This window comes from Bos grunniens, chromosome 10 (genome assembly GCF_055505025.1).
Source record: "Bos grunniens cultivar Pamir isolate PY7600 chromosome 10, Bosgru_T2T1.0, whole genome shotgun sequence".
In the NCBI taxonomy this organism is placed as follows: Eukaryota; Metazoa; Chordata; class Mammalia; order Artiodactyla; family Bovidae; genus Bos; species Bos grunniens.
Window position 1 is genome coordinate 93,103,671 of NC_141174.1, and position 26,448 is coordinate 93,130,118.

At 38.2% G+C, this 26,448-nt stretch overlaps 1 protein-coding gene across 3 annotated transcripts in view; it reads left to right on the top strand.

Annotated features, from left to right (window-relative positions):
• AP3B1 (adaptor related protein complex 3 subunit beta 1) overlaps positions 1-18,838 on the top strand; it is a 235,814-nt gene extending 216,976 nt beyond the window's left edge. For all 3 annotated transcript variants that reach the window (XM_086323143.1, XM_086323144.1, XM_086323145.1), the window contains 2 exons: positions 4,982-5,120; positions 18,105-18,838. In XM_086323143.1, coding sequence (XP_086179269.1) covers positions 4,982-5,120; positions 18,105-18,258 — 293 coding nt within the window. In that variant the 3' untranslated portion in view covers positions 18,259-18,838. The remainder of the gene's footprint in view (positions 1-4,981; positions 5,121-18,104) is intronic.
• The last annotated feature ends 7,610 nt before the right edge of the window (positions 18,839-26,448 follow it).

Sequence of the window (26,448 nt, forward strand, 5' to 3'; positions counted from 1 at the left end):
AAGTTTTGCTAATGCTGTGTGTTTATAAAGTAGTCTTAAAGGTATATGTTTGTCTGCATCACTGGTATACTTAAAAATTGATTACTATGTCTTTTAAATAATAAATTGATTCTTAATTAACTTTTCAGTCCTGGGAATTTTGGCTTGTCAACCTAATGATGTATTCATGTGTTTTGTATTAGTGAGAATGTCAGGAATTTGGGACTTAGCAGAGTCCCATCACAGTACGTGTTATGTGTATGTATTTCCTTTCACTATAGGACTGTTTTTTTGTGTTCTGCTAATAGTATTTTTCCCTGTTAGAGTGCCCTGTCCTTCAAAATAAAGTCCTAATTGTAGCATTAAAATATTAAAATATCTCTATTTTCTTTTGATCTTATTCTGTATTAAAGAAATGCTATGCTGTAAGGCTGTATCAGAGCTGAAGCAAATTAAAATAAGCAACAAAAAAGAAAATATTTTGTTTTTTCAGAATTTTGAAATTTCATTTTGCGAATGAAAGTGTTAATATCTTGGACTTGACCTAGAGTTAAGCGTATTTTATTAAAAATAATTTTCTTCTTATATAAATAAGGGGAAACAACTGCCTCATTCTATGTATTTAATTAAGAATAGCATTTATAAAACCAGGACATATTTAAATAGTATAGTCAGCAATTTTTTAAAGTTTATATGAATCCAGGCTATGTTTTTCTTTGAAAGGAGTTATCAAAGATTCCCTTCATCTTGAGGTCATTAATTCATACCTGTCAAGCTTTCATGAAGTACTAGGCGCACACAAATACCTGAGGAGAAGGGCTTGCTTCCTGGCCCTGCATCTTTATAGTGCCAGAGGTTGGGTGGTTTCACTATGAACCTTTGCAGTTCAGTGTCCAGAAGACCTGTTGTAGAAGAATCTCACAAAGAAACTCAAATAGGACTGTAAATTAATGGTAATCTTTTATTCTTCTGCCTTATTTGTAAGTGATAAAGAGTGACTAAATCCATCTTTGCATTTACTTTTCTTGGAAGTTGGTTATTGCTGTAGAAGAAAGTCCTATCTGTGATTTTATTTTTCCATTGCCAAATTGAATTGATTCTTACATTTGCTATTCTTACCCTTTGCTGGCTAAAGCCTGCCTCTCTGCTTTACACCTGCTCAGCAAACCCAGGTGAGTGGCACACAAGAGCTGAGTAAGCCTTGACACGTTTATTGTGAAGGGGATAGTCCTTTTTCGAAAAGTGCAGCTAAAGTTTCTCTAAAGCAGTAGGTTATTGTATACCTTTTCTCTTCCTCAGCTTTGGTTTAGAATATGTACTTGATACTCGATCAAGTTTTTTTGTGCTCTGTTGTGACTGAGGGATTTCTTCCCTGACTAGCCATACAGAACCGTAATCGCGTGAGAGAGGTGTGCTTGGAGAGCAGCTGTGGTCCTCTGTGGAGCTGTTGCCAAAATTCCTTTTTCTTCTGCCATTTTACTTCTATGGTTGTTGATTATTTGTCTGAATAAATCTGGCAGCTGTTTGCTATGTTTAATAGAGCAGAAAGGCTACTCTGAATAAAGCTATTTGAAAATTTGTTTATATGAAGTATTTGTAAATCCTTGCAAGTCTCTTGGCATTTCTGTATCATTCTTTCTGTCTTCCTGAATTCATTCTTTGATATGGGACTTGATGCTGGCAAATTTACCACAGGTTTAAAGAGTCTTTTCAATAGCATCGTTTTAGTTCTAGATTTCAGCTGCTTTGGTAATAGAGGTCTCAATTCTCAACTTTACACATGTATTTGTTTCTTACATCACTCTAGGAAGAGCTTAGCTTATTTTGCAGAAGATACCTAGAAATGACTCATTAACTGGAAATTCTAAATCAGAATAAAAATCAGTTTCCTCAGATTTTTATCAATGCCGGTAAATTTAAGAAATGTCTATGTGTGTCATTACATGCTAGCTTTAACTGGTTTTTCTACTTTAAATAAAATGAATTTATACACTTAATATCTCATTTCACAGGGCATAGATTTCAAGACTCAAGAAATGTATTAACTGTATTAACTAGGATTTAACTGAAGAAATTATAAACTAAAAAAAAAGAATATGGTTCTATTTTTATACTACAGATGTGCATATTTGAAAAATGTGTATAATGTTAATTAAGAATACTTCTGTCAGGTTGTACGTATCAGATTAATATTTTTTAAAGCGAAAACGTTTTGTTTCTGGTATATAGCATGATCTGTCCCTTAGCTCAGTTGTTGCGTTTACAGTTCCATGACCAAACGTGCATTTCTGTAAGGTTGGTGGTCCAAGTGCTAAACAAAAGATCGGTTTAGTCTATATTTTGAAGTTATCCAGAGTATTCATATTATGAGCCTTAACCAGAAGGTGTGTTTGTTTCATTATTATGAATTTTGATCCTTGCAGAATTAGTTCATGATCTAGCTGTGGGATGATTTCAGTACTATAAAGTGAGATGTTTTATTTTTAAACATGTAATTTCGTTTCTTGAAGCAGTTTTAATTGTTTGAGACCCAAGGAAAGTGGTTATTCCAAATTTCCCTTCTTATTTGCTTTCTTCTTAAGAATTAAATTGGAAATCTAAAACATTCAGAAAATTTTTTAGATCTTCTTTTCTTATTTTATTTACATTTCAGCAGTCCGTTACAGCTGATTAACCTAAGTGCTGTCCACTGCCTCACCAAAATGTAAATTTTAATGAGGCAGCATATTCTGCAGTCTTGAGAATTTTAAAATATTCTTCCTATTACCTGACGACCTTCATTAGGTATGAGCAGGCTGTATAGTGGTTAAAGAATGTTTTTGTAGAAGAAACTTTTAATGATATCTTGGCATATTTTTCTTTTTCGTTAATTTAAGAATACCTGATATATTTTGATTTAGGAAAAAATCTCTGGTTTAAGAAACCTAGAATGGTTACTTAATTTTATTATGATTTATGCCTCCATCTTATGGGTTCCTAGCTAGCAAGATGCTAATTCTTTAAATGGTCAGACATTTACTATTTTCTGGCCCTTAACCACCACAAGCAATCATATTTGATGCCCCTTAATTAGAGCACCTTTTTTTCTTTCCAGGTTCTTTTTCCACCTCAGCAATCGAGACAATACATTTGCTTACCATGCTGCTCTCCTAAGTGTTCTTTTGCATGTAAATTAATCTTGATTCAGTTTACACTGTCATGCTGAGTGGTACAAATTGCCTATAACAATAAAACAGCATGAGTTAAAAATAAAGGGGGGTGGGAAGGCAGATTGAATGTGTGCCTTACTTGATAGGATGTTACTTTGCTTTATGCCAATACATTAGCTGACGATAATGAATCTTCTGTTCTGAAAAGCATGGTTTAGTTGATTTTTTTAATTTTACTTCAATGGAGCAGTACCTTGTCTCTTACAGACCAAGTTAGACAAACCATTAATGACAAGAGTGTTAAGGTTAAATATGAAGCAATGCATTCACTTCTCTGAGTGCTATCCATCTTTCCATTTACAGGAGCTTGACAAAAGTACTGGCTTTGTACAACATTTCCTTTAATTACATGCTGCGGGAAACAGGCTTTTAACATAAACATAGTTGCATTCATTTATTCAGCAGTTGCTCTTCAATAGAGCTTAATGGAGAAGGTTTAAATCCTAAATGAGTACACACATCTCTCAGCAGTGTTATGTCAGCAGCCACTGTGCTTTCCTTAAAAGCAGTGTTTGACTGCTTGTGTGGTTTGTAAAGCTTTTGCCTAATATTAAAGTTAAACAGTCTAAGACAGAACATGGTGTCCCCGAGTTTGAAAGTGGTTAGTAAAAACTGTTCTTTGTTAAAGCTAAGTAAGTCTTTTTACAGTGTTAGGCTTTAGTGTCTTCATACTACTAATCATAGGGATTTTTTTTAAAATTTCTGTTACATTAGCAATAAATAGCAAAATTAAATAACAAAAATTAAAGGTGGGGGGCCTTTTGAGGATACAAAATCAGCTTTTACCTTTTTATAAATTTTGTCAACTATTGTACACATATCAGATGTCTCGAAGGATCATCATTTTAGTAGATACTTTTGGATGTCAGTGACTTAACATCACAGAATCAGATAGATGGCATTTAACATTTATAGCTTTTGTTTTTTTTAAACTGGGTACTTAATTTCAGTTTTTGTTCCAAGTATCTTGTGGGTTATTGAATTTGTCCTTTGAACATTTGTACATAAGATTCTGACATTAACAGCATGCCTTGTGTTAATTCTATATGGTTTTTATTCATGATTTTGCTTTGTTCGTGATCTTTTTTAATTATTATTTGAAATGTCTCTGGGATTTAAATTTTTCCAATTTACATTGTTCCCTTTGTTTTCAGACGTTCTTGCTTCAGAAATTTTGATTATTTTTGTCAGTAACCATAGTTCCATTAACTAGGCAAATACTGTTACCACTCAGTGTAGCTTAGATACTTGTCCATTTTTTAGAACCACACAGCTGTTCAGTGACTTCCAGTTACTGTTGAGATAACTTTGATCCATTATATTGAGACAATTCATCATGTAATGCTGCTAGTTATTCCAGAAACACTTTGGTTTGTTCTCAGGCAGCATTTGGCAAGCGAGATCTTTGAATGAAAAGGAAGGGGGAGAGCTCTTAAATAGTGAAAACTTAATAGTTTATGGAGCCCAAATTAATTGAGTATATTTTAAAGGGACTGAAATTAAAATTTTATCTTTGTGATTCTATGTTTTTATCAATCATAATATTTAAAATCAGGTTATTAAGAGTGATGTTCAATTGCATTTTTATAGATTTTTCAACACCACTAGGATTTTTAAAAAAATTTAATCAGTTGCAGTTCTTTTTAATTTTATGATAAATTATCTTGTAAATTACATTCTGAAGTGGTATTCTGCTTTAGAAAGTTTTTAGATTTTGACTTAGGAATTTTAAATTGTTTAATATAGTTTTCAAAGAGAAATCAGTAAAAGAGAGCCTCCTTCTGCTCTTACAGGCATGCTCTCTGGAATGAATGAAACTTCCACCACGATTATTGCTGCCCCACAGAATTTTGCTTCCTCTGTGATCCTTCAGAAGATAGTAAATGTAGCCAATGTGGGTGTAGTCCCTTCTGGACAAGATAATATACACAGGTATGTTCACTGACCCGTGATGTGGAGGTAACTTGTATACATGTATAAATATTTGATTTTCAATTCATAATTTTCCTTTAAAATATTAAGTCCTAAACGTGTGTGTGTGTGCGCGCACGCACGCTTATTCGTGTCCCACTCTCCACGACCTCGTGGACTGTAGCCCACCAGGCTCCTCTAGCCATGGAGTTTTCCAAGCAAGAAGACCGGAGCGAGTTGCCGTTTCTTCTCCAGGGGATCCTCCCAACCCAGGGATCAAAGCTGTGTCTCTTGTATCTAATGTCTTGGCAGGCGAGTTTTTTACCAGCTGAGCCACTAGGGAATAACATATCTATGCCCCTTCTTTTTTAGGATAATACATTGGGTTTGGATGGGCTTGATGGGTTTGTGTTTTGTACAGTCTTTAGTACATGTATATGGACTTGCCTGAAAGATGCAGATAGTGTACCTGCATTTTATAATAGCTTGGTGATTTGTAAAGGTATTTGTGTGAGATATGGTTGAGAATTTCTTACTTCACTACAGTCGGTGAATTCCAGGAAGAACTGTTTTATAAAGCAGTGGATTTGAACTTTTTTAACTTAAAAGAGGGGAAGTTTGGGTATAGATTTCTTTTTGACAGCAATCCCTTGAGGCTGCTTCCAGTGACAAGGAACCATTATGGTGTCAAATGCAGCGTCTGTTTCTTACGCCAGGAAGTATCTTCACGCCAGCCATCTAAACCGTGAGGTCCAAGTTATTTGCCCTCAAAGGTAGCAGAAAATGTGATTAGTATGTGCCTTCTTTGTATTTGTACGAATGCTAGTGACTTGAAAGTAAAATAATTACTCCTTAAATAAATATGCAGTGATTACTTAGTCCTCTGTCAGCTTAAGGGAATTCATTGCAAACTATCTTTAATTCCTCTGTCATTCTACTGCCAATGCATACTTCCATCATTACATTTAGGAAATAATTTAAAATCAAAGAGAGTGCCTTCAAACCTTTAGAAATTTAATGTATCTTTTTAAATTAATACAGGGGCAAGAGAGGCCCCAAATAAAGATTTCTGTGGGTTATCTGGGTTTTTTAGACTCAACTCTGCCATTATTGGGCTTTATAACTTCTCCTTATGGGCTTTAAGTTCCTCATCTGTTTGGAAATGGATGGCAGGGAAAAGAAGGTGATTGAAATGACATTACGTTATCTGTGGAAGAACGTTGGACTTCACATCAGAAGAGCGGAGTTCAAGTCTTGATCTGCCATTACAGAGTTGCCTGACTTCACCTACTCATCATGACAGATTGAAAACTGCATGTAGTAGTCACAAATCAAATTTACCCTGTGCCTTTATTTTTTTTTGAAAGGGAGGTCACTAAGTAAATTGCTTAAGATCTGAGCACCTTCCATCTGAGATCTGATCTGCTTCCCTTTCTTTATGTTAAGCCCTGTCATTCTCACATAAGTTGGTGATAAAATAATAAAATGGATAGAAAGTCTTCTTGTTGGTGAGTGAGTGAAGTCGCTCAGTCGTGTCCAACTCTTTGCGACCCCGTGGACTGTAGCCTACCAGGCTTCTCCATCCATAGGATTCTCCAGGCAAGAAGACTGGAGTGGATTACCATTTCCTTCTCCAGGGGGATCTTCCCGACCCAGGGATCAAACCTGGGTCTCCCGCTTTGGAGGCAGACGCTTTAACTACTGAGCCACCAGGGAGCTATACAAATACAACTTATCTATCAGTGTTATTCAATAGGGGAAAAAATGAACAGAAAGAAGACTTTTCAGTGAAAATTTTTGATTCTATGTCTTCCTTGTTTTGTTTTCTTCTTTGAATTTTTTTTTTTTCTTCTCATTTTCCTGAGTGGTTTTCTATAGCAGAAGTTGTGTTTTACTTATGGATCCTTTGAATTATTGAAATTACTAAAACATCAAAATATTGTACGTCATCTGTAACTTTTAGCTTATGCTTTATGAAATTTTACCTGACTCACCTAGTATCCAGCAGTACTTCAGTCTTAACTTTAATATGTTCTTTCATAATAGACGAAACAACATAGGGTAACCCTTCTTTATGCTGGAACTTCTAATTTTGTTTTGCATCGTATGTGGGTTTTTAACTTTTCTGAAAGCAATGACAGTGTTCCACATTTTTGTTTCTTAGAAGAAAATAGCCAAAATACCTTCTCAAAGCCAACAAATATGAAAACTATTTTCCTTTTGGGAAACAGAGAGACACTTATTAGCACAATTGTATAATTCTTAATTAAAGCATAAAATTTGCCTGTAACTTGTCTTGGTGGTTTAGAAGTGGTTTAATGCCTGTTCAGATGATTAAGTTACAGTCAATTCTCAGTTACCCATACCAGTACAGGGGAGGTACACAATAGGAACCATGTCTCTTCAACTTTGGAATGCAGAAATTGCACTTACACTTTTTAAAAAATAATGTTATGCTTTTATTTTTGGCTGTGCCGGGTCTTCTGTGGTTGTGGCAGGCAGGGGCTACTCTCCAGTTGGGGAGCGCAGGCTCTAGACGCACCGGCTCCGAGTTGCCGCGGGTGGACCCGGTAGTCGCAGCTCCCGGGCTCCGTAGCTGTAGCGCACGGGCTTCGTTTTTCTGCAGCATGTGGGATCTTCCCGGATCAAGAATTAAACCCGCGTCTCCTGCACTGCAGGCAGATTCTTTACCACTGAGCCACCAGGGAAGCCTGCACTTAGACGTCATGGTCCATGGTCCTCATATGCATATACTTCGGCAGTGTGTTGACACTTTTATAATGAAGCCTTATCACAGCAGCCTGGTATTTGGCTCTGTAACTTGATGGGGGAGTCCAAGTTACTACAGAGCCAGAAGAGGATGAAATGGCTGTATCTAATTCAGAACAGGCTGTGCTATCTTGACTTGCCTCAAAAGTCTCATTTTACATTTTGCTTTTTTTTATAGCTAGGTATGGCTATAATAATGTTTTAAATTTTAGAAGGCTTCCAGATAATAAATATCTAGAATTACTTGTGGTCTTCAATAGTAAAAATAACAAAAATTATTATCCTGCAAATGTAACACTTTTGCCACTCTTTTATGCCCAGTAAGTTAAAACCAAAATAAACAATTATTAGTAAAATCTGTACCCATGGCTATCTTCATTTCATTTAAAATGAAATAGCAATTACTGTTCATAATAACAAAAATTGTTTACTACTTTATTAAATTTTATTAATGTTTTTAATGGTAGTGTTCAACAGTGTATTACCCTGTGGGATGAATGAATTTATATATCTAAGCTTATATATTAATTGTCATAATAAAATTGAAATCTCTATGAGATTTTTTAATGACTTCTCTATTCTTCTGTGGTAGTTGCTTTTTTGAATTTATGAAAAATAGGCCCAAAACCATTCTTGTATTTATTAATGATAATAAGTTTAAAATTACTTGAAAAAAAAACAATGTGCATGAAAAGTATTTTGACCATTAGTATTTTAAGAAATTAAATTATTCTTGGCTGGCCTACCTTTTCAGGGTCTTTTATTTCTGAGAGGACTTTTAAATTAACATTAGAATATTCTTTGTGACCATTCAATGAATTAAGTCCTGTTGTTTAGTTTTAGGATCATTTGTTCCTACTACTCTTTACAATTTGAATATTTTTTACATTAAAAACCAAGTTTAAAAATACTTATATAAGAATTAGCTAAGAAAAAAATGAATCTTCATTAATATGCAGAAGTGTGTGATAATATAAAGTAGACATTTTAATTGAATACATAATAGAAAATGGCTCCTAATACATTAGCAGAAAATATCTCCATTAAGGAAAAGTCAATTAAAGGAGCACAAGTTTTATGGAATTCACTTGAAAAACCAGGAGCATTTTAAGTATAGTTAACCACTTTTAAAGATCAGTTGAAAAAGTATAACTACTTTTAGATTATGTGACATTTAGCTTTGATTTTCTAAATGAGCCATAGAATCAGAAACCCAACCAGTATACTATTAGAACACTTAATTTCTATCTTCATTTCCATGGTAGGTACTTACAGATCAAAAAAGTTGCTCTTTGAGAATAAAACCATCTTACTGAGACCTGCAGAGTTATGGTCATTGTGCCAATCTTGCTATTTTCCAAATTACAGTTACCACATGATAGACATCAGAATCAAAAGAATCAAAGCATTTACTAAATATATAGCCAAATGTCTTCATGTCTTGTTTAGATACTCGTAATACAGTGTCATATGAGACACTGAAAGTCTTAAAGCTTATTATTTAAAACAATACTAGTAAAGAATATGGGATTCCCAGGTGGGAATGCAGTGCAATGCAAAAGACACATCTTCAGTCCCTGGGTCAGGAAGATACCCTTGAGAAGGAAATGGCAACCCACTCCAGTATTCTTGCCTGGGAAATCCTATGGACAGAGGAGCCTGGCAGGCTACAGTCCATGGGGTCGCAGAAGAGTCAGACGTGACTGAGCGACTAAACAACAAAAAATAATATATACAAAAAGCAGAATGAACCACAGTAAGTCACTATACAAATAGACTGAAAAGTTAAAAGATTATTTTATAAGTTTTAGGGGAGGTTAGAGACACTAGTCTTGGAAATTCTAGGTTTTTCTAGGGCCAGAAAAAAATGTCTTGTTCTCCTCTAAGAAAGAAATTAAATTCAGGGGTTTTGAAGGAGATTCTTATTCAACAGTGTAAAAACTGCCTTTTTTTAAAAGTGCATTTGCCTTAATCACATTGTTTGTCCTCTGATCAACTAAGGTATAATGATCAAAATGCAGAAAGCCGAAAAACCTGTACCTTCAAAATCTCTAAGGTTTTTCTGTATAAAAGAACCAGGTAGGAGTTTTTGTAAAACTCAGATTCCTGGGACCCACACCCAAAAACTCAGACTCAGGGCCACTGGGATAGGGCCCAGGAATCTGCACTTTAGCCAGTACTCCAAGTAGTTGCAGACAGACAGATGTTCCCGAAGTTTGTGGTTAATGACAGCCACATGCTGTATTTTATTTTATTTTATTTTTTTTACATGCTGTATTTTAAAAAACATTTTTCCTTGTATGTTTCTTTTTCACAGGTTAGTCATTAAGGAATACCAGTAGACAAGGTGTTTGATTTAAGCTTTCTTCCTTCTGTCCTATATGCTCCAGCAAGAAAGGAATTAGTTGTTCAGTCACTCATCGTGTCCGAGTCTTTGCAACCCCGTGGTCTGTAGCCCACCAGGCCTCTCTGTCCGTGGGCAAGAATACTGGGGTGGGTTGCTATTTAGGAGCACATTACAGTGGTGGCGATGAAACAGTCTCAGACCATAAGTAGTCTTTCAGCAGTCTCAGCATTTTATATTTTAACCCAGTTTGACATTTTAACCCAGTTCAGGAATTCTGACATTCATATACAGTAATATTGTTAAAAACAATTATCGTACAACCTACTTATTTTGTTATATCATACAACCTATGCATTTTACCCTTTCATGAACAACAAATTGACCTTATAAGGGGAAAATGTGATATTTGAGGGAAAGCAGAAAGCCATGTCTCTGTCATGATTCTATTTTAGTTCTTAATTTATTCAGTAAAACCTTAGAAGAGCTTTCATTGTTAACGTGTATTCAGGACTTAACATTCCTTTTTACCCCCTATATTTCTTAATCTATGATTTGGATTTTGTTTACTGTGTCACTTTTTTAATTTTCAAATTTTGAACATGTACAACCTGTGAATAATTACAATCCTAATAAAGTAAGTGTTGTTTTACTGTTATTACTTAGGTCCTTAACTATTAGAAAAATATGATGCTGTGAATGGAACTGTGAATCCATGGCAACCTGGCAGCCAACTTTTTAAATTTATCAACACACTTAAAGACCATTTATTGTTTTAGGATCAAAATAATTTTTTTAACATAAAGTAGTTGTAAAGAACAACTTTTTCATTTCTACTCCTTAAACTGTGTATACATGTTTAATGCTTAAGTATTGGCATATACCATTGTTTGTATCCTAAAATATCCATATTGTGTAAGTCCTTAATTCAGTATTTTTTAAAGACCATTGTGACAGATTTTGTTAATGCTGGGGTTACAAACATGAAGGACATAGATAATTTTTGGTGAAGTCTTTGCTGTTTTCCTGGTTTTGGTTCTTAGGTTGGTCAATCTTTAAGTTATTGTTTTTATTTGCTAGTTGTTTTCTTTCTTTTCCCCTGATCAGATCAGATCAGTCGCTCAGTCGTGTCCGACTCTTTGTGACCCCATGAATTCGCAACACGCCAGGCCTCCCTGTCCCTCACCAACTCCCGGAGTTCACTCAGACTCACGTCCATCGAGTCAGTGATGCCATCCAGCCATCTCATCCTCTGCCGTCCTCTTCTCCTCCTGCCCCCAATCCCTCCCAGCATCAGAGTCTTTTCCAATGAGTCAGCTCTTCTCATGAGGTGGCCAAAGTACTGCAGTTTCAGCTTTAGCATCATTCCTTCCAAAGAAATCCCAGGGCTGATCTCCTTTAGAATGGACTGAACCCTAACTATGGAATATTTAAATACCGGGTAATTTTGAAGGCCCATATGGAAAAGAATGGCATTTGTTGTCTTGATGCCCGAATTTTATAAGCCTGGTACTGTAGTCACCGAACTTCATCTGTCTGAAAATAAAAGTTTGTACATACAGTTGTTAATAATATGAAGGTGCCAGGCTTCAATCTTACTCTATAACAAGTCAGAGGGAATTCCCTGTGGTCCAGTAGTTAGGGCTTGGTGCTTTCACTGCTGAGGGCCCAGTTTAATCCCTGGTTGGGGATGTAAAGTCCCCCAAGCTGAGCAGCATGGCCCCCCCAAAAAAGCAAAAACAAATTGGAATCTCAAACATTACTAAGATTTGTGAAACCTATTTTGTGATCAGAGTTTTTCTCAGTTTGGTGGTTATCCACTAGGGGGCAGCACTGCTTTTTATCTGACTGCTTTGATCTCTGAAGGCTCTGAGCAGCATTTCATTGAAAAACAAATGTGGACCTCAGTTAATTTTTACACGAAAGGCGTATTTGGATATTTCAGAAATAACCAAACTGCAGTTAATTTTTGCTTTAGGATATTCTATATTTAAATTTTATTTAGTTCTACTGTTTGTGAGATAATTTTCTACAATGCAACAGTTTTTCAAATAGGAATATATAAATGTTTTCATGTAAAAATGAAAGAAAGGTATTCTTGATGGTTTTCCTTCTGGCTGACAATTTTGTAAGTACTCAGAGAGAATGGGATAAGAGTTTATTTGTTTTACTCTCTGGTTTTCTGTTAAGTCCCATCCCACCCCTCCCCCAACAAACAGACAAACCAAAAATGCTCTAGAATAACTGGAGTATTTGGTATCTTTCTTGAGAAAGTGCGCTTAGATTTTTTTAGTTTTCTTGTATAAAGAAAGAGAACACATCATTGACAAGGTAGTGTGGGGAATCATGTTTTATACAAGTTCTAAAGATTAGAATGGAAAATAGAGTCCTAAATTATGATGGCACCTAATTCTTTTGTTTTAACTATTCTCATCAGAATGTTAAAGGAAACATTACAATATTTCTGGCCTTTTTAAAAAAATAATAGGGAAAAATACATTGCTTCAGATAAATTCTCTAAACTTGAATCACATGTAAATTTTTTCTCAATACAGATTCAATAGTGTAATGGGCTTAACTTTTACATTTTTAGAGTCAACAAAATAGGATTTTTTACAACATACAAACTCTCTGCCTTTTAAAAATGTTATCCTATATTAACTCAAAATTATAGGGATTTATCATTTAAATCATTTAGAAAATAATACTACAAATCAACATGCTTTGGTGTTTGATGTTAGGAACCTTATTCAAACCAGCATTTCTTACATATAATTATGGTGTGACTTCATTACACATTTGTCAACTTTGGACTAATTATTTTTATACAGCTCGGGCAGGGCACTCATCCTGTGGTCGTCTTTCTTACTAATAGGATTCTGTCTGCTTCAGCAGGCAGTAATTGAAGGCTTCATGTACAGAGTAGGGAAAAAAAAGTTTTAGCCTGAGTGGGCCATTGTCACAGCTTCTGGTAACCAGTAGAACAGAAAACACAAGAAAATTGAACTCAGAATAGAAAAATCAGAAACCAGGAAGACTATCCAAGAGAAGAAAAAGCATGTCTTAGAGCTGTTGCATTAAGTGTAGCAAATATGATTCTGCATAAAAAAATTTTATGTTTGTGAATACCCTGCGGATGGATGCAGCCTCTCAGATAACTATTTTAAAATTCACGTTCTATTAACATTTAAGTTATTAAAAACAACTGAGTTGCAGGGTTCTTTTTCATTCCAACAAAGAGCATTTAAGGTCCATAGCCATTTTCTCACAAATCTCACAAATCTAAAAAGCATACGGTTTAAGTACATGAAGGAATAAGTTCGTGCATTGTAGAAAATATATTTGTTCAAATGTGTTGTTATTTGACCTGTTCTCATAATAGTTATAAATTTTCTCAATAGTTACAAATTAGCGTCTTTAGAAGAGTAGTTCATACTTTCATTTAGGTTTGGCAACCAGCTTATTTTGTCTTTTTCTTTAAATCTTAGGAATTTTAAAAAATTTATTTATTTGAATTGGAGGCTAATTACTTTACAACATTTGTAGTGGGTTTTGCCATACCTTAGGAATTCTTCTAGACTTCAAAAATTAAATGTCAGTTTCTAGAGATAATAAACAAAAAGACATTTAATAAGATGAAATACAAATATATCCATACAGTTTTACCCTCTCGGTGGTTAGAATGAAAATGAAAACTTAAGACAAATACCAAATGGTATTCTTTTAATAGTGTGGAGCCCATCATACATAGGCAGTGCATCTCTAACTGTCATCCACGTATTTGTTCTCATTTGTGGTGTTACTGGTGTTCGAGGTGGGTTGGTCTCCAGTTCTCCCTCCTTACATGACAGCTCCATTCAGGGTTTTGTATTTTTCATTGCTGGTGTCTCTTTTGAAGGAGTCGGGGCTAGGAGAATATTTATTTCTTTTTTTAACCTTTAAAGACAAATTTAAAATATGTCATGATGGAGCATCAAATCAAGATGCTCTGAATTACAGAACACTACACATCAGATGCACAAGTTTTGAAGAGAAAAATCTTTCTTCTTAAAGTTGCAGAACAATAATAGATTATATGCATAAAAGGTAAATCAGAAAAGCCTTAATTTATCTGTTGACAGATAAAAAACAAATACTCAGAGGGCATTTTGCATATATTAGAATTGTGTCATCTCAAATCAGAAAGCTTGGGTTCAAATTCCCGCTCAGCCATTCACTAGCCAGGTAGGTGTTTGAGCAAGTTTCTCCACTTCTGTGGGCCTCGGTTTCCTCTTCTGTGAATTGATCTGACTCATAGAATCAAGAGAAATAATGCAAGTGAGGTACTTAGCACCCACTGCACACAGCACTTAATAAATGCTGCTGTCATCACTACCATGATCAGAAACTTCACAGCTCTTCTGAAAAACACTTTACCACAGTGTGATCTTAGTTTGAGGCAAGTTCAAAGGTTCTGATGTCAGTCATTAAATTTAGTATATAAGTATTTGACGCAAGCTGTCTTCAGTGTTTATTACACCCCCAAGCTAGCTATTTGTTATTTACTAATTAGTACTCTTTGCATAACTATCTTTTAAATATACATTAAAGCATAGCCTGTTTGGGAGTTAAGTGATTAATAAATTGGGGGTGGGGGTGGGTGGTGACTTCTGCTTTCCATGGACCAAAAGAAACCAATTGTAATCATGCTGTGTTTCCATTAAATACATCCTTTTTGAACTGTGAAATGAGAATGTCAGAACATCTGATCTTCTGGTCCTCTGCTTTAAAACATTGTTTCCACCATTTGTGCCCATTAGAACATAGAGAACTAGTTAAAAGACAGTAGCTTTCACACCAGCTGACAGATTTGCTAGGATGATTTGCTTAACGTGTTTCCACTGCAGTGTAAGCAAATACCTCTTTTCTTCTACATTTGTATTCTTTACAATATTGATAATTTTGCGGTAATAAATATTTTAAGAACATGTACAAGACTGTAGCCATGGGGTCCCAGAGAGTTGGGCAGGACTTGGTAACTGGACAACAGCAGGACAGTAGTTTTCATCTCTGTAAACATACTGACATCAGAGTTGACAGTTGTCTCTGCTGAGTTTGTGTTTTTGTAACATCAAACTTAAGTTTTAGTTGAAAAGAGATAAAAGGTGCTTTGGGGCTGTGCAGCCCTGGCAGTCAGATAGCAGCACTTTTGCCTTCCTGTTCGGAATGCGTGACGCAGTCTTCTTCTTCATGGTCCCAAGGCGTAAGTGTTAAGTAAATAGAGACTACTAAGACTGCCGTTGACATAATGATAACCTGTCAGAAACAGGGACCTCTGCCGAAATATTTGTTGAATGACAATTTGGTGATGACCACATCTGTGGGGAAAGTTGCACAAAGGGGTGAGACAATAGAGCCACCTAGAGTCTGTCATCTGGTGACACGGCTTTAACAGAAATACAGAAATAGGGTTCTCCTGGGAAGCAGAAGAACCTCAAAAATTGGGACAAAAGGAATGCAGAAAGCTGCAGAACGTGATAGAAAAGAGAGGTCATTTGAGGGCAGGTGATCTTGTGTTCTCTCAAAGGTGCAGATGGCCTAGAGCCTATTACAGAGAGTGAAGTGAGTCAGAAAGAGAAATATAAATATCGTATACTAACACATGTATGTGGACTCTAGAAGGACGGTACTGATGAATTTATTTGCAGGGCAGCAATGGAGAAACAGAGAGAACAGACCTATGGACATGGGGGCAGGGAAGGAGGAGCGGGTGAGATGTATGGAGAGAGTGGCATGGAAATTTACATTACCGTATGTAAAATAGCTAGCCAGTGGGAATTTGCTGTAGATCAGGGAACTCAAACAGGAGCTCTGTGACAATCTAGAAGGGTGGGATGGGGAGGGGGGTTCAGGAGGGAGGGGACATGGGTGTACCTATGATGATTCTTGTTGATGTCTGACAGAAAACCACAAAATTCTGTAAAGCTATTATCCTTCAATTAAAAAAATAAAATGGCACCAAAAAAAAAGAAGTGCAGCTGAGGTGCCCGTTTCCGAATCTCTTGTATGGGCATCTAAAGAGCAGATGGGTGTATATGTTCAAAGCTTTTATGAAACCTCTATGATTTCTGTTCCTAAACTGCTTGCTTAACAGTTGCTTCTCTCAGTGGAAAAACTGCTCCATCAGATTCTTTGCAAGTCTTCAGCATCTTTGGAGAGAGTACACAAATACATCTACCACCCATTAGCTAATTGTTTTTTTTTCTTTTTTTTTTAGCTAACATTTTAAAACATGGCTTAAAAGTGTTGAAAAGATTTTCAACTTAGTAAAATTAGCATATTTGTTTTGCTTTTGATGCATTTTTATAATTATTGTTGGAAAACTGATCTTCATGATTCTATTGAGGCCAAAAATGGCTTATTAGGTACTCTCCCCACACACACACACAAAAAAAGATAAAGAAAAAAAAGAATCTAATATATTATGAGCTCTTGGTGTCATTAAAAAAAAAAAAAACTCAAAAAAAATTACTTTCCATTTAAAGAGAATCTGCTTCCTGCTTAAGTGGCTAATATTTTAATTAAGTCGGGAGTGAAGTTTTTCTGAGTGTCTCCTGATAAACTCCCTCTTTTATGTTGATGGTAATTAAACAGATCCCTGAGGAGGCTGTGGGCTCCGTGCGAGGCCCGTGCTAATTGTCAGACAGGAGACACTGACCAGTTGGCTTGCTCTTGAATGGCCCGCAGCGTGCTGTCAGCGCCGCGGTCTGATTTTCTGTATTGTGAGCTGTTGTCAGGGCTAACTGGGTGCCATTGTGGCTGGAGATGTCGCGCAAATTGAGGCAGATGGCTCAGGTTCAGACACGTGTCCCACCAAAAGGGGAAAGGGGATTGGCCCTGCAAAGTGGGGTCACAGCAGGTCACAGACCTGCTCCACACTTGTTAGTGTTTTCAAAAGCTCATGTGCAGCAACTTTGTTTTTCTCCAGTCATCCCTGCAGTCAAACCCTCCTCACCCCCCTCAGAAACTGTGGAACAAGCTCCATGTAGAAAACGGGGGCCTGGGAGGGGACCGTCCTCTTCCCGTGTCTGGGGCTCAACTGTGCAGGCAGAGTCAATGAGCAGGATTGACAGAGCTTCACTGCGTCTCCAACGGCTCTGCAGTCAATTGCAGTGCTTAAAAGGCTAGCTTTGCTTTTAATTCCATGTAATTAGTAGGTTCTTCATGTCTTGGAATTTAGTAATGTGAGCCTTAGACCTCAAGTTTGCTCTTTCCTATTCTAAAGCAGAAAGAAGATCTAATGTTCAGAACATTAAAAAAAAATACAGACAGAGGGAGTGTAGTGTTACACTTGGCTGTCACGTGATTTTCTTCCATGTCCTCAACGTATTTTAACATGTATGAATTCATTGAAACTTAGTAAGAGTTCGATAATGCACATAAAATTATCTAATTTCTTGCATAATCATTTTCAGATATGAGGAATTAAAATTTCAAGCTCTTTGAGAAAGATAAACCTTTTCTTAACATGTTTTAAAGATGAAAATAGAACAGTTTATTTTAAATGGTCCAATGGCTGGTGAAATGTTATATATTAAATGAGTAAATGATTCTCAAATATGTAGTAATCAAGAGTTATTCACATGCATCTATTGTTCAAACTAATAAGTAAAATAGAACTCCCTTTTCTGTTCTGTTCCCAAGATACTGAAATTATCTGCTTGTGGTAAGCATGTGCTGGGCAATTTATTGATTTTTCGGGATAATGCTTGTCTTTGGGTTTTGGGCAGTAGGGAACCTGTAATAAATTATTGAGAAAAAAGTTATTTTAAACCTATTTGAATATATGCTGTCTCCTTTTTTCCTCCTCATGATAAAAGGTCTCTGGTGTTTTGTTTTTTTTTTCCTTCCAGGTTTGCAGCTAAAACTGTGCACAGTGGGTCATTGATGCTAGTCACAGTGGAACTGAAGGAAGGCTCTACAGCGCAGCTTATCATAAACACTGAGAAGACTGTGATTGGTTCTGTTCTGTTGCGAGAGCTGAAGCCTGTCCTGTCCCAGGGGTAACCTGCTTACATCTGGACTTCAGAATCTGGCACACAACAAGAGTGCCTGGCATCCACTGCTGCTGCCTTTCATTTATAATAATAGCCCTTCCATCTGGCAGTGGGGGAAGAATACACTCTTGACATTCTTGTCTCCTGCTTTAGAATGCTGGTGTGTATCTATCGTGAATGCAATACTTTCCCCCTTTTCGCTTTGCTAACCAAAGAACATACATTTTGCTGTCAGTTATCTCAACTCCTAAATCCATTTGGCATTTTCTCTGTCCTGCTACTTCTTCTGGCCCTCGCGGCTCCCTTCCCTGGTTCAACAATGATGGACATGAACTGGATACTTAGAGTTCACTGGAGATCATCTTCCTTTCCGCAGTAAGCAAAAATTAGCCTAGAAATAGTAGACATGATCTCTCAGCTTGGTCTATGAAAAATGGGGTAGTGTACTTCTTAGAATTAAATTCAGAAACAACAGTTTATCTGCAAAATTTTGTTCTATGAATTTCCTGGTATTGTAATTGGTTATTGACAACCGTCATCATGAAATTATCTCTGAATCATAAGATAAATAAACTAGCACCTGAATAACATTCGTCTTTGCATTCTTAATGAGAAATCATTTATAATCCTGAAGTTCATATGCTATGGTTTCTTTAAATGTTTTGAGTGTTATGTTATGTAGAGAAACAATGGAGTGTAGTTGGTGAAAGAAAAACCACTTTCAAACCACGTGGGTTTTCTACTTATGTTAGAGTTAACTCTAAGAAAAAAGCTGATATATTTAATAACAAAAGCAAAAGCCTTCATGTCTTCTTATAGACAATTTTGATCTTAGTAAAGATCTGATTGCAGATCTTCATGGTTGTAAAGGCCTATTACAACTACTGAAGAGACTGTTAGAATTTCAGTGTTCCTTTACAGATGTTGATGCCCAGCTCTGATGGACTGACATGCCTTTGGAAGCTAACTAGTATAAACTAAATGATAGAAATCTTAAAAAACTAGTTATCTGATCAACCTTTTACCACTTTTCCCTGAAGTGTTTTTTGGGGTTTTTTGTTTGTTTAGTTTTACTAACTTAGGCAAGTTACTGTTTTAATAATAATTTTGTAAAAGGTTGTTCTGTTATCAGAAAACTTTCCTAATACTTTCAAAGCCAGTTGAAATTGTATTTACCAAACTTTGTGATACACGGTAATAAGACTTTAAGACAGGTCATTTTATATGGAGCCACATTAGTGATTTTTTGAAAGTAAAAAGAGAAGGTACATTGATTGAAACATTATAGAACATATATAAAGAGGAAAGAAAAACAGAAACATTCTTGAGACATTCAGGCTGTGAAAAAATTATTTAGATTTTTAAGGTTGTGAGTGTTACATGTTCCTGCTCCTGAAATGCAGCAGTTAATCTGGGGGAAGTGTTGCCGCCACGGGACACGCCCTTCCTCACGCTGGAGACGTGTACTGCGACGGACTCGCACCAAGAAGCTCTGTGCCATTGCAGCCCCTTGGCATTTCCATTATTCAGCCTATTTCCTAGGGCTTTACACCTTTGGATTTTTAAGTCAATAACTTTTTAAAACATTATAAAGAATTTGACAGGCCAAGTATTTGTTTTCTGGAAAAAATATATTTGCTTACTGTCATCAAAGCAGAGGGGGAAATGCGTGTCATGATGTAGAGAGATTTTTATTTTCCTTATTAGGGCACGCATCTTTGAAAAGAGGTCATGCATTCGTCTGTTTTTTTAAATGAAGGAAATTTCAAAAAATTTTACCTTTGAAGAAGATCACATTTTTTACTTAATTTTTAGATTTAATATGTACATTAATAATGTGTGGTGTGCTAGCAGTTGAAACCGCTTGAACATCAGTAGCTTCTTAACATTTTTTCACATAACTGAAATGAGAAAAATGACCGCGGTCCCAAGTTAAAGATACAGGGAGTTTTTGTTGTTTTTTATACTTTTCTTTGGCACAGTGATTCAGAGTTCCTTTCCTCATATTTCTTTTAACTTTACCATAATCCATGATTATCTTTTAAATTGTTCCATTGAGTCGAGTTAGTCAATGTTGAATTCTTAATTCCAGCTGTATTTTTTCATTTTAATGCCCACTTAATGGGACACTTTATGTACACCAATCTTGAAGAATGGCTCACATACTGTATTTCAGACTGAGCCACATTTTTGGTATCACAATACATTTGCTTTATTATAAGAAAAGGAAAATGTTTTATTCTGAAGAGACTATAACAGTGAACTTTTACCCAGTTAAAATATTAGATACCTGCCCTTCCCAATAACTGTTAGCAAACATTTGAATAACTTTATGTTTATGAAAAGTTTGCGCTCTGTGTTTCTGTGGTTAAACATTAAATGTTACTATTAGAGAAGACAAGAACCCAGAATGACAAACAACCTAAGGGTTTAAAAAGAAAGAAGTAGGCCCAGCTAAAGGGATGCCTGAGATCTTTGACGGTTTCTGTTCCCTCTCTGTAATCTCTCTGACATTATTGGCAACTTTGTTAAAGGGGGGAAAACTCCTCTTTCACATAATGGGAGGGGAGGAAAAAAGTCCTGTGTTACAACTCAAAATTAACAGAGCCTTACTATTTCCTTTCCATCCAAAGACCCTGTGGTGGGAACATAGAAGATGAGCTCTGTTCCCCCCAAGAAATCTACAGTCCAGTTGGCAGTAAATAAAGATGGCAGTGTGACCTTGGCCAAGTTAGTGAGCCCTGGTTTCCTGCCAGGGCTCAGCCTCACTTCCTCCTACTCCCACTCCCAGGTGCCTGGCCAGCCCAGGCGCCTGCAGAGCCCGTGTTCTCACCACCGCCCCTTCTCTCCCAAGTGAGAGGAGACCAGTCTCTGAATGCACACTTTGTTCCTCCATCAACTAAAGGTCCATTCATTGAGAGAAAATTATTTTTTGACCATGTCCTTGATTTTTTTTTTTTAAATCCTTGTCCATCCCTTCCCCACACCTTGCAACTTGGCCAGTTACGTCAGGAAAAGTTTTCAGGATCACTTTTGGTCTCGTCTCAAGATTTTAGAGAAAAAAACCAAGTTTATGATAGTGTTACTGTCTTAGATGAATGGAAATTGTGTTTAATATAAAAATATGCCCTTAGATGGGCCAGAAGTTCCTTTGAATCTTCACAGACTCCATCTCCTTTCTTTATGTGACTTCCCAGCAAACAGCACTCGAGACAGTTACATGAGTGCTTTACTCTGTCCCTGTCGGTAACATTCCTCTTCTTTCCCCCAACTTTTCAACTGTTACGAGTAAGCAGGATTTTAATCTGACCTGCCCAGTAAGTTAACCACCATATGTAATTGTTTTTTTGTTGTTGTTAGCAGTGTGTAAAATGTGTAAAGTTAAAAACACGTTAGATTCTACATGGTCACCTGACCCACACTCGGGCCACGGCTGTTTGGAAGCTGAGATTTCTTCTAGGAAAGATCAAGAAGCAGTTGGCAGATGCATTGTCAAATCGCGCCAGTAAGAATTCCTGGGTTTAGGGGAAGAAGTGATCCCTGTGCTGGAGGGCTCTGAGAAGGTTTGACTGAGCCTGTGAGGCTAGCTCTTAAAACTAGGGTGGCATTGAGAAAAGTGTTTCCAGGAGTGAGATAAGGGAGCATATATTGTTCTCAGCAGAGGCTATATCTTAGAATGCTTTTTAGACATTCTCTGTACAGAAAGCTGCACTGCTCCCATGCTGAGAAGTGCTGTGTCCCCTTCCTCTCCCTGCCCTCCTCTCTGCTCTTGCCCCTCTCACACAGCCTCCCTCTCCTGAAGCTGTCCCCCAGGTTCCACCTCAATGCTGTTCAGAGAAGAAACGAGGGGCTGAGCTGTTACTGATGTGGCTACAATGAGCTTGTGCACTGAAGTACAGAGAAGCAGAAAGAAAGGTGGGACAGGTGAACAGCTGGAATGTAGGCTCTCCCAACAGAGATCAGGAGAAACAGGTTCGGTTGGTTTTCATCTCCTGCTTGTAGGCCAGTTTCAGATGTTTCCTTGGGAATTATTTCCTGGGCCACTGCTGGTTCCAGAATGAGTCTTTCAGACTTAAAGTAGCTAGAGAGTATTAAGTTCCACTGGTGTCTCTTTCCTGGTTAGGTGATTGATTGTGAGCTGAAGTGAAGCTAAAATTTCTAATGTTTGGGGTACATAGTCACTTGTACATATAATTCCTAGCTGGTTCATTACACACACTGAAGACCCCAAACCCTCAAAACTCACATGAGGGCTTATTACAATGGACTCAAACCTGTCTTTAATGACATTCTGAGACCCTGGTTTCTCATTGACAACCTTGAGAGCCAGAGCTACCAAATATTAGGCTTAAATGTAGAAGGGTCTTTATTCTAAGACCTAGAGACGTTAAGGAAACCTAACCAGTAGATGATTCTGGGCTCATTAATGTCAGAGAAGGGGAAGGTCTCTGAGGAGGGAGGGAAGGGACATTGGCTCTCTCCAACTTTACCCCAACCAAAATTCTGATTTGTTTCCCCCTAAAAGGCTCAGACGTTAGAGAATCCACCTGCCATGCAGAAGACCCAGGTTCGATCCCTGGGTTGGGAAGATACCTTGGAGAAGGGAATGGCAACCCACTCCAGTATTCTTTCCTGGAAAATCCCATGGACAGAGGAGCTTGGCAGGCTACATTCCATAGGGTCTCTAAGAGTCAGACACGACTGAGCAACTAACACTTTTCACAGAAGAGCATCTTCTTCTCAAACTATGTAAGAGACAACTTACTTCAAATCAGTGGGATGTGAATGAGGACTCCTGTTTCATGGGAGGGTCAGCCGTCTCTATGGGCAGCAGTAAGGTGTTGTTAAGACTGTGGCCTTCAGAGAGAAAGAGATGTGATTCTGCCTTTGCAAAGGAATTAAAGATTGTATGAAGGTGGGCCCCTCCACCTAAACTTAAACCCCTTTGCTTATTCCTTTTGGTAGTACACTTAGAATAAGGTGTGAGCTCAAACATGCTGCCATGGGAAGGATAATACAGAAGTTTGGTTGCAAGGGAGGGTGGGACAAGTATCCTTCAAACCAAAGGTTTGCTTTTTGACCTTTAAAAAAAATGAAGCCACTCTGAGAAGGCCTCTTGCTGGCATTACAGCAAAGTCAGCATCACCAAGGGCCCTCTCGCCTGCCGCCCAGAGCCTCCATATTGTTCGGGCCTCATCAAAACCGCAGGGCCTAAATAAAAATATTTTGTCAACAAAGTTACGGGCAGCTCTGTTCCTAATTGAAAGTAATTACGATTTCTGTGCTGTGGTGTAATTACCTAAAAAAAAAAAAAAACAACGTTATTTGACGATTAAGATTCTGGAGTGAGCCGTGTTCTTTAGGCTCTCGCTCCGCTCCTCCATCAGGGACTTGGTTTCAGCGGCGTGCAGCTGCTGGGGCTGATTTACAGAGCTGCGGCTGTGGCTGGTCATAAATAAATCCTCTTATATAGTTGTTATGAACACCTGTTAGATCATCTGTCAGCAAAGCGCTGTTCACATTTATCATGGTGTGGTGGTTATTTTACCTCAATCCATTTCCAACTGACTCAGCCTCCATTGCTGGATCACTATTACCACACCATAATCGCTCGCTCCCACTCCATGTTACAACTTGCAGATAAAAGATTTCACTACTTGGCCAAATTTCATAAATAAAGGAGCAGTTCAGTGCAGTAAAAGTTTATTTTTGTCGTCATTTGTCACCCCATTATTCCATAAATCAAATGGAATAGCACTATTGCCGGCTCAGCCGTTGCTGTCAGCCTTAGGCATGGAAATGGTCCGTTTCTTCCTTTGAGATGAGATGACATGTCTTTCAGACTTAACTGGCTTCTGGTTTTGTTTCACCCATTTTATTTTATTACCCCTCCAGAAAAAGCCCTGGGGAACAGAAAGGCTTAAAGAGTGAAATGGACACAGAACACAAGCCCAGCACACTGCTCAGCTCGGTGATCTGTGCTCCTCCGGCCAGTCTCCAGGAACTTCACCACCACCCCCACTCGCACATGGAGCTCTGGGCTGAGGATGCTTTTCATAAACTTCGGAGGGATCATAGTTCCTATTAGGGAAAGGCTATTACAATGTGGAGCTAACAGACATTTGAAAACCTGACGTATGTCTCCAGAGACCTCGATTTGACAGACTTTATGCAAAGAAAAGACGAGTTTCTTTGCTAAGATGCACGTTAATGGCGCTGAGGCTTCCAAAGGGAATGGTCAGCCCCAGAGCGTGTCTTCCCCCTGGAGCCCTGTCAGCTGAGGAGCTCTGGAGGGACAGTCAAGACTTATTAGCGAGTCGCGAACTCTGTCTCGGGCAGAAGTCTGAGGAAGGCAGTGTCCCTTGGTTGAAAGGAAGAGGACAGAAAAGCTGAAGGAATGGGGTGATAGAAAAGGGTTTATAGTTGATATTATACTTCCTAGTTGGTTCTAATTCAAGTTACATTCTTCATCGTCATTATGTAGCTCATAAATTCAATAAAGTGTTTTACTGTTACTATAAAAATGACAGGAGGGGGGTTTTATGTTGTAAGTTTCGTTAGTTGCTCTCCATGTTTTATGTTGAAGTTCTCAGGCCATTATGTCATTAAACTCCTTGGAGTCTGAAGGGCTCGGGCCCCTCTGTTTCTTGCCTGGTGCACACTTGGCCCCGTCAGCCCTGGCCAGGCCAGGCCACTGGATGCTCAGTGCCAGCTGGCCTTGGTGCCAAGAGGGCACGGCTGCCTGAATCTGTTATTTCACGAAGAACAGCTTCCATCTCTGAAGACTTGGAGCGAGGAGGTCTGGGGTACGGGGACAGCTTGAGGCAGACTGCTCCAGGGGCTCCTGAAAATTCTAAAGAAAGAGTCCTTTTTTATCGGCAGGAGGAAGACTTGCTGGATCGGGTGTCATAGCTCCAGGCTCTGTGGACCCAGGAACTGGTCTCTGTGTCAAGATGGGTCTTGGCACTGACACTGCTAACTTATTGTTCAGTCGCTAAGTTGTGTCCGACTTTTTGTGACCCCATGGACTGCAGCATCACAGGCCTCCCTGTCCTTCACCATCACCCAGAATTTACACAAACTCATGGCCATTGAGTTGGTGATGCCATCCAACCATCTCATCTTTCCCCCCTTCTCCGCTTGTTAACCTTTGCCTAGGCTCTAAGTCCTTGATAAAGTCCCAAGCAGATTTAGGGTTGAAACCTTATGGGATTTTTTGGAGAGGAAACACCACTCTCTTGACTGTGTTCTTTGATTCCAGAAGCAGCAAAGGGCATTTCTGCTCTAGGAAACTTTGCTTTCTCCAGATGTTTGTTTTGAACAGAATATCCACACGGAAACAGCAACTACTAATTCTCTGGCCAGCGTGCATCAAGGCCTTAATCTAAAGCCTCCCATCCATCCAGCTGTCTGGCATTTGCTATTATAGGGCACCAACAGAGAAATGAGGCTGTGGCTTTATCACTGCACCCCGGGTGACAACTTGATTTTCTGCTTTCACCGCAGGCAGCAGCAGCCCACCATGATGGGGCTGTTAATTTGTGCATTTCATGGTGTCTGTCAGGGGGGCTGGGAGAGGAGGGTTTCGGGGGAGAGGGAATGGAGCATGTCCCAGCCGCGGAAGCACCTGTCTGCACTGACGGCGCAGAAGCACTTCTTATTAGCGTGCAGGTCTCTAGATGCAGCCCGGGATGACAGCCTGGCATCCCAGCACCCATGCACTGTGACAGGCGCCGGCAGCCGGTCCCATTGTTTGCCCTTGATGAGCATGTCATTAATGGAAATGGAAGAAAGTGAGGGCCACATCAGTATTCAAATAGCCTCTATTCTCTCTGCCATTCACCCGGCTGGCTCAGCCTGCTGCAGATTTCCTTCTGCAGGCTCCTCTTAGACCTAAAAAAAAAAAAAGATTTATTCCCATGGCATATAGATCCTCCCCATGTTGTTCCTGGTCTCTTCCCATCCTGTCTCTGCAGCCACCTCTCTAGGTTGGATTCAGCTGGATCAAAGGAGATGTGGGTTCCTGTGGGTTGCACAGGTCACATTAGCAAGTGCACAGGCTGTTTGCTACCCAGAAAACGCACACTGTCACCCTCCGAGCATCTTCCTGTGCCTCCCGAATCCGGCATCTCCTCTGGGGAGGCCACTCTCAGAAATGCCTGACAGCTTGGAGCCCTGGAGGAGAGAATCTGACTCCAAG